This window comes from Acyrthosiphon pisum, chromosome A2 (assembly GCF_005508785.2).
Source record: "Acyrthosiphon pisum isolate AL4f chromosome A2, pea_aphid_22Mar2018_4r6ur, whole genome shotgun sequence".
NCBI classification, from domain to species: Eukaryota; Metazoa; Arthropoda; class Insecta; order Hemiptera; family Aphididae; genus Acyrthosiphon; species Acyrthosiphon pisum.
The window spans coordinates 24767651-24776881 of NC_042495.1; the positions used below are offsets into that span (position 1 = coordinate 24767651).

A 9231-nucleotide genomic window follows, 5' to 3' on the forward strand; every position below is an offset into this window, starting at 1 on the left:
AGCCAATTGAAGTTTTAACTTTATATAATAAACCTTAAATACCTAAAATGCTTGATTTCTCGCTACGCTCACTCGGACATTAAAATCGAAAATATCCCCCTATTTGCTGTGTAAACCACCACTGGGCCACAACTGGGCCCGCTTGGAGACGTGACATTTATAAGTTATCAAACGTATTATATACTAACTTTGAAGTGTCATAACTTCGAAACTAAGTCTGAGCCCCAAATTCTGACTTCACCATCGTCTTCAGCGTACTTAACTACATAAGTATCAAAAAAAAAAAATGCAAAAAAAAAGGTGTCCTTGAAAGTAGAAATATACCAGAAAAACTATTTAACAAACCATATTATGTGTCTGGAATTTTTATTTTTGCAAATTAGCAAATTTTAACTTAACATTAAGTTAAGTTACTTTTTTTTTTAAATATAACTTTTAACTTAACGAGTTAACGAAAAAAATACGAGTAACTTTCTGAACTTAACTTAATTATTTTAAAATAACTTAACTTCACGAGTTAAAAAAAATCGTCAACTTGCCCAGTCTTGGGTATATATTTAAACAAAGAATAATAACCATAATAGTTGTTTTGTTATAATTTAAAAATATTATACCTGGGCAGATGAAACTTTTAAAATATATTAGAACTTATTATAACTATTTATGACATTTCCAATTGCAATATTTTCGGCAAAAACTAATTTATCCTTCAACTGTATCTACTACTACTAATGCCCAATAGCGAAAGTGGAAATACAAATTATACGTTTATCACTATTATACCCAGTGTTGTAAAAAATACTTATAAAATAAAGTATTTAAAATACTACCCAAATACTATCTATAGAAAAGTATTTGAGTATTACTATATATTAGTATTATAAATAATTTTCAAATACAAAACAAAAAAATCAATTTAATTTTGAATCATTCATAATATATTATATTAATCGAACATTTGAGTGTTGCATTTTCAGAACATTGTTTGTTCAAAATTTTTTTCCGTAATAATATTTTTGTATAGCAGAATCAGTAATCAGTCAATATCAATGTGCATGTTATACAATATCATATTATTTATAGCCTATATAATTAAAAGTACCTACGTCCAACGCTCGTACCCATATAATATGTTGTCTCCGTACGGCCGTTCGTGTACGACAAACCTAATGTTCATATTTATATTTTTATATTTCGCTATAATATTATAGTATATTGGTAGGTACCGAAAACGTACCGCTGCGATCGTCGTCGAGTGTCGACAATAAACGGTCGGTCTCTCGGAGTAAAAAATATTTGGTTAAGCTATTAATAGACGAAAACTAAAACCAATATAGAATTGTTCATAAATAATAAATATATATAATATAATTATGACATTATTATTATTTGACAATGAATAAAGAATTAAAGGAATAAAAAAAGTATTCAATAAAATAGTATTCAATAGTAAAAAAATGTATTTAAAATACGCCGTTCAAATACTTCAAAAATAAAAGTATTTTAAAAAGTATTCAATACAGAAAAAAGTATTTTTTATTTTTTAGAGCACTACTTTTCATCGTATAAAATAAATATAAGAAACATATTTAATATTTCAAAAAAAAAAAAGTGATTAATCTTTAGCATTGTAAAATGTAAATGAAAATAAATAAAAGTCTATTTTTAATAAGAAGAATTGACAACTTTGGATTACTATCAATATAGTAAGCGATCTTACATCTTCTTTAAACCTTGATGACATAATAAGTGAATTTGCTTTAAAAAAAAGCAAGAAAAGTAATATTATAAGATAGCTCATTAATTATTTTTATTATAAAAATAAAAATGTATTGTCTATTACAGTTAATAAATAGTATAAAAAAAAGAAATGTTTAATTTTGTTTTCAATATCAATAATAAATATATATATAGGTAATATATTAATTAATAAATAATAGGTACAAGAAATCTGTAGCCTGTAGAAATAATAAATGTATAACTTTATAATTACGTTTGTGAAAATGTATTAATATAAATAATTATTTTGTTTTATACAACTCGTTTTTATTTTTTGGGAGGGGGGGGGAGCTTAAACGCTACTGTTGTCAAGGGGCCACGTTTTTATTTAGCATAAGGCCACAAAATGCCTAAATCAGGCCGTGCGATAGAACTGTTCAAAATGTTTTTGTTAAATTTTTTTCAATTTTTTTTATAATGTTTTTTAGTATAATATTTATAAAATTTTCATTATTTTACTGTAGCTTACCTATTATACAGAAAACCCAGCAATTGTATGGGTACTTCCAAGCCTGGATTAAGATATTTTGAGGCCCCATGTACGAAAAAAAAAATAATGTATATATTATTATTTAATATTAGGTAAATACCTGTTATAATATATAGGTATATATAGGTATTAAGTACGTCACAATAATTATAATGTATCAATTTATTTATAAATTATAATTTACAAGCTCTTAACCTCGCTAAAAGATTATCGATTTTTTCCAGGTTATTTATGCACTTTGTTATAACTATAACGAAAAAAGAAATGGACAGATCTGAGGCCCCTAAATAAATTCTAACTATCGAGGCCCGGGGGACATGGCACCCCCTGGACCCTCCCACCCATTAAACCAGACTTGGGTACATCACACAGTTTGTTCTAAGAAATCGTTTAACGCCAGCCCTGTATATATATATATATATATATATATATTATAGGTGTATCATATACCTATTTATAATATCATTTAGGTATGGAATCGCGAGGGGGGGGGGGCACAGTGAGACTTCACTTAATCTGTGGTGAGACGTTGGTTCATAAACATACAAAAACTGTACGTGAAATTGTACGTGTTTGGCAGTGTACACGCCGGATAAAAGAGAAATAAAATCAAATGGTCCGTACCGATGTGCAACGATACGAAACGGTTTAATTCTGATAACGCGGATCTTGTTTGTCAACGTTTCCCTCGATTTACAATATCATTATGTTATCAAAACGAAAAAATACATCGTCGTCCGTCCGGTTTGATTTTTCGCGTCGGTGATTTAACGCACCGTTTCATACTGTCGTGTAATTTATTTTAAAGGTATGTATGTTTTATTATTTCATTACATCATTATTAGTCGAAAGAAAACAATGCGTCAAATATTCTGAGCTATATTTACTCGTGTAAGACTCTAGGTAGGTATTTTTTATTAAATATTTAACTTGAAATGTTTACGTGAGGCAATTAATACGCGACGGGGCACAATGAGACGTCATATTTTTCTTGTCTTGTACTCTTTGAGAGCCGTTTGTATTGGTCGTCGGCCGGTCAAGTATCGGTTAACACTGACCCGCAGAATTCCAACGGTAATATTATTGGAGTTCTGTCGTTTAGTGTTATCAGACATTGTAGGAATGGCCCTTAATGTTAAATTTTATTTATAAATAGAGAATAGTAAGTTATTAATACAGTAAAAGCCGCTAATTAGGAACACGGACAATAATTGATGCAATAGTGTTATTGAAACAAAATGTCTGGGGATGGACCGACCATGTTTTAGAACATTGAAAATAAATCGATTATTGGAACATCACATCAGTTATTTGAAACAATAAGGTGAAGGTCAGAGTTGACATATACACCAGGTATCTGGCGATAATCAATGTAATTTAATTATTGCTGTAGCTTAGTTTACTTTTACTGTACTCTATCGTAAGTGCAGTACCCATATAAGAATGCTCTTTCCTGTACGGTTTGTAGTTCAGTTTTGGCGTGCGTACGTAAGGCCAAAAGTGTTTCGTATTTCTTAAAATCTAAAAATGTCTAAACTCCAACATCTGTCTAACCTATACGTTTGAAATAGAAGTCCGAGTTATTTAAGTCATATGATGTGCTTTTTTCTTCATATTTAACGCGCAACAATGGAAAATGAAAGTGGCAGTATGAAATGAAAAAGAGCTGGAAAGGAAGAATTTGTAGAGAAAGTGTTTAAGGAATGGGTCTTACAAGTGAGGAAAAAAGATGCCCGTATCAATGGTCCACTTTTACGACAAAAAGCAGTAGGGGGAAAAACAGAAAATGATGGTTACTTTATGAAAATTATTTTTTTCTGATTTAAAAAAAACAATATTTTAAAATTATTAAAAATACACTAAATATGACTCATAGAAAATTAGTGTCTCAATGTGCCTCCCTTTTCACTATACATTCTAAAACAAAAAAACTATATCAATTATTTTTTCAGGCTCTCAAAGTCTCAACACTAGTCTGGGTGTAACAATATCAAAAAGACTATTCAAATTAATTTTAATACAATAACTTATTTACAATTTCTGATTTTAAGTAAACTCCTTTAAAGGAACGAACTTATTATTAGATACGTACGACGTACCTACCTATATAGGATTCAACAATATTTTACTAAAAATATATTGTACAAACTATCTAAAAACAATATCATGTTAGTAACGGTGTACAAAAATTATTATTTTAGAATCATTGCGTTTTATCTTGCAAAATTTCTTCTAGATATTATTTTTTTCTGATTTCAATCTAAAATAATGTTTTGATTTTATTATTTTTTCATAGAGGATTGTCAACGATATTTATTGATAATTATAATTGATTCTGAAATGTATTTTTTAGCTTAGAGGCATTCATACCTTGACTTAATATACAATTCACAATGGAAAATACAAATTAAATACCAGAATCCAGAAAATTCAAATTATATAAAAAATCATCTTTTGTAGATGTGTATGAAGGTTTTGAATCATTGAACAAGTAAGTGGTTAGTCATTTAATTTCCTAAATAAATATTAATAATGATTTTTTGTCTTTAGTGATATGATTTTTTGTTATATTAAACTAAAACGGATTATCAAAAAATAATAACTGCACATAAAGTGGTTTTATCAGCAGCTAGTCCGTATTTCCATGCCATGTTCTCAAATTTTTCAGAAAAGAATCATGATCTGGTGGCATTAAGGCAGATAGATTACACTGCTTACTGCTCTTAGTGAACTTTATTTATTCTGGGCAAATTGTGATCACTGAAGAAAACATCCAGGTTATAATAGATAAAGTTTGATTTTACTGTAGAAAACTAAATTATTTAAATTGTATGTTGTTTATATCTTAAGGTCATATTACCAACTGCTGAAGGAACAAGTTGAAGGAAATGACAGCTTAGAATTGTTCGATACACATACGAACTATGGCATTTAGGACCGAAATTGATTACTAACCATAGAAGATTATCGTTAATTACGACCAAGAGTATGTCTCCTATGGTTGGTAATTAATGTTGGTCCTAAGTCTGGTCGTAATCATGAACTAAGAAGATATGGACTGGTCACGTGTACCCAAACACCGGCCAGGAAATGTTATGGGTACAAAACTATGCGACAGTAACGCACTCGAGCGGAGTACATATACAAGTTGACAGTATTATTTATATTATTTGAATCTTGAATCTTATGATTCAACAAGTACATTGTATTTATTAATGTAGTATTTTGATTCTTAGAGAAGTTGTTGGCGGCAAAGAATTCCTCTCTTTATCATCAGAACAAGTGGTTAAGTTGATCTCCATTGAAAGACTTCCAGTATCATCTGAAGAAATAGTAGGCTAGGTAACTAAAATTGATTATTGTTATATTTTATTATTGATGAAGGAAAAATTCAGTAACCCTTTAATATGTAATATTAAGTAGTCTAATTAATTTATGAGTATATTTTTTGTTTTAGGTATTTGAATGTGTAATTCGTTGGGTAACATATGATTTGGGTTCGAGAAGATGCATTTTACCCCAATTGCTGGAGTATGTATAGGATTACTATAATTAACATCGAAGGATTACATATTAAAAAAAAGTAGTTGAGGAACCTCTTATTAATAATTGTCTCAAATGTAAGTTTTCTCTTATATATGCTTTCATTGTGAATTATTTTTATTTTAGATATAAAATTATTATTATGAAGGTTATCATCATATATTTGAGGCATTATATACAATCAACTCAGAAGAGCTTATCCCGCAAAGCATCCAGAATACACCCAGACATGGCGAAAAAGTATGATTCTGTATTATTTTTTTATCTTTCCAATTTATTTAATGATTTAATTACACCAGGTTATATTAGTCGTTGGTGGAATTGAGTCTGAAACCAGTAATAATTTAGAATGGCTTGATCCAAGACCGGACCAATGGCATTTTGGTCCAGAATTGATTACAGACCGATGTCAAAATAGTCTAGTTGTAATTAACGATAATTTTGTATTTGATGTGGGTGCTAGTGCTATTGATTTAGCACCTCTTCGGACTGTTTATGTGCTTGATTTATCTTCAGAATTACCTTGTTGGCAACAATGTAACGACATGTTAGTTGAAAGACAATTTTTAGGCGTAGGTGTCATTAATAATAATATCTATGCCGTAAGTAATGTTGAATCATAATTTATTAGCTAAATCGTTATTTCTATTAAAAAGCTTGTACCTATAAATTATACATTTAATTTAAGATAGGAAGATACAATGATACAGATGGTGATTTAAAAAGTGCAGAAATCTTCTAATACTCTTCAATACTCAAGCATGGCATATGATATCAAGTATGTCTACTACAAGATCTTTATTTGCGGTTGGGGTCCTGAATGATCTTTTATATGTGGTGAATTAATATTTTTTTTTTGATTTTATTTTTGTATTATATTTGTTATATTAAAAATATTCTTAATTTTATGCTTTTTTGTACTTGTGTAATATTAAAAATAAAAATATTTAGTTTATTCAACTTCATATAAATATGTTTTCAACCACTTTCATTGAAAATGCTATGCAATAATATTTTATACTGGGATTTTTTTTCGTTTTTTTAAGCGTGAGGAATTTTTAATTATTTGTAGTAAGTAAACGTTGTAGGTAGGAGGTTATAATCAATCAAGACATGCTGTAGACACTGTTGAATGTTATAATCCCAGTATGGATATGTGGAGTCCAGTTGCAAACTTACGTGTATGTCGCTTTTGTGCCTGTGTAGAAGTTTTAAATGGTGTACTGTATGCTGTAGGTGGCCATGATGGATCTGACCACCTGAGTAGTGTTGAAGCATACACACCAAGTACAGAAGTTTGGACTTCTATTTCAGACATACTTATGCCTCAAAAATATGCAGGTAACTTCTAGTAGAATAAATATAAACTATTTTTTGAAATTTTTTTTTTAATATTTCAAATTAAATAAATTTTTCTCTATATAAGAAGTTGCATTAGATGGTTTATTGTATGTCGTCGGTGGAATAAATGAAAATTCAATTTATGATTCTGTAGAATGTTACAACCCAAACACCAATACTTGGGCCATGGTCACAGCGAAATGGAATATTACGCGGATTATGCCCGGAGTAGTAACCATTAATAGACCACTACATTTTACAACTTATGAGCATTTATGATTTCTTTTTTGATACAATATATAAATGTTTTCATGTATCTTACAATATGTATAGAATATGCATTTTTTTATATGCATTTTTACCTATATTGTATGATAATAAATTAATTGTATTTTTTTTAATTTTACAACTTATTATGTTTAATTTCTATAGCCAAGGATCGGACATTTAAATTAAGGTTTCTGTGTAATGAAACAAAAAAAACTATAAAACAGCTCGAAAACTTATTGCAAGGCTATATAATACATAAGTATATTATTACAAAAACATTTGAAAAATATTAAAAATCCATCTTACAATTTTTTTTGTGACACTTAAAGACACTTAAAAGGCACTGAAATGTGCAAATTATTTTGAGTTATAAATACTTAAACATTTTTCTCTTTAAATCTAAGATTTGAAAATTTAATATAAGATTTTTTGTTTTTCTACCTTTATCAACAGAAAAATCTCTACTGAAAAGTCAAATTAAATTTTTATGAGCATTTGAAGTTTTTTTACAACATTGGATATTCACTTGATTTCTCCATTAGTGATTTTGTTATTTTGCTGTACATAGTTCAAAAAAGAATAATATAAATTTACTCTTGTTATGAAATTTTGTATTTTATACAATCAAGGTTCCTAATATATTGTTAAAACGACAGTTCAAAAATATTAAAAATACAGTCAACATTTTAAAGGCGTAAAAATCATTACTTCGTAAACTATTTTGAGTTACAAATTAAGAAAATATTTTATTTTTTTTTAAATCCAAGGATTAAATTAAATGTTAAATGTCTGATGTTCAATGTTTTACAACATTAAATATTCACTTGATTTATTATGTAGCAATTTCCTTATTTTGTTGTAATTCAAAAACGAATAACTATAGATGCTTGACATTTACACCATAACTATGCCTATTTTATCTATTCCCATATTTTTCAAAATATCTTGACTTACTTTGTGTTTTCTTTGTTGGTTCAAAAAGCTTGAAAATTTAATACAAGGCTCCTAATATTTTGTTACATTGGCAGTTGAATAGTTTTAAAAATACATGGGCACTGGGCACATATTTTTTAGTAATCATTTAAAGTTTGAATTTTGATAAAATGTGTCAAACTTTAAATCAAAAACGTGGACAAGTAGGTGTTGCTCTGCTGTACAGTAGGTTACAATTAAGACTCTGTAATAGATTGTTTTAAATTTGAATTCAATGATTTAATATCATTGTATAAGAAAAACGATTCTAAGCGAAGATGGTCAGTCAGCCTATGATATTATTATTGATATTACTAAGTATATATTATATATGATGGTATTATTGTGATTTAAGTTATTTATATTCAACTAATTTACGCGGAACTTTGTTTTAAATTTTTAATCCTTAGCTATAAAAGTTGAACATTATATACATTTTTAACTATTAAATAATTTCTGAATTTTCAATTTGATACATTTTGTCAAAATTTGAACTTTAAATGATTATAAAAAAAAAAATGTGCCTATGCATTTTTAATATTTTTCATCTGATATTGTAACAATATATCAGGAGCCTTCAATTTAATTTCACGCTTTTTGTGATTATAAAATTTGTTGATATTTAAAAAAAAAAACTGAAATTTTAAATTCTCCGTAAACAGCTCAAAACAAGTCAAAATGTTTTAAAAATGTTATCGCGTATAGTAAATGCTAACATAAACAACCAGTAAAAGTTTAATGTATTTACAGAGTTACACCAAAAACTAAAATCAATTTTATCGATAATCGACTTTGGACGTAATGATTCCGGATTTCTGTTAATTTTTTTTTGATTT

The 9231-nt window shown here is 28.0% G+C and overlaps 1 protein-coding gene across 1 annotated transcript in view; it reads left to right on the forward strand.

The window, feature by feature from the left end:
- The window catches only part of LOC100575592 (kelch-like protein 2), an 8469-nt gene extending 1037 nt beyond the window's left edge, over positions 1–7432 (forward strand). Inside the window, exons 3-9 of the mRNA XM_029489882.1 lie at positions 5295–5386; positions 5506–5602; positions 5727–5800; positions 5939–6062; positions 6112–6414; positions 6901–7153; positions 7239–7432. Coding sequence (XP_029345742.1) covers positions 5295–5386; positions 5506–5602; positions 5727–5800; positions 5939–6062; positions 6112–6414; positions 6901–7153; positions 7239–7432 — 1137 coding nt within the window. The remainder of the gene's footprint in view (positions 1–5294; positions 5387–5505; positions 5603–5726; positions 5801–5938; positions 6063–6111; positions 6415–6900; positions 7154–7238) is intronic.
- The last annotated feature ends 1799 nt before the right edge of the window (positions 7433–9231 follow it).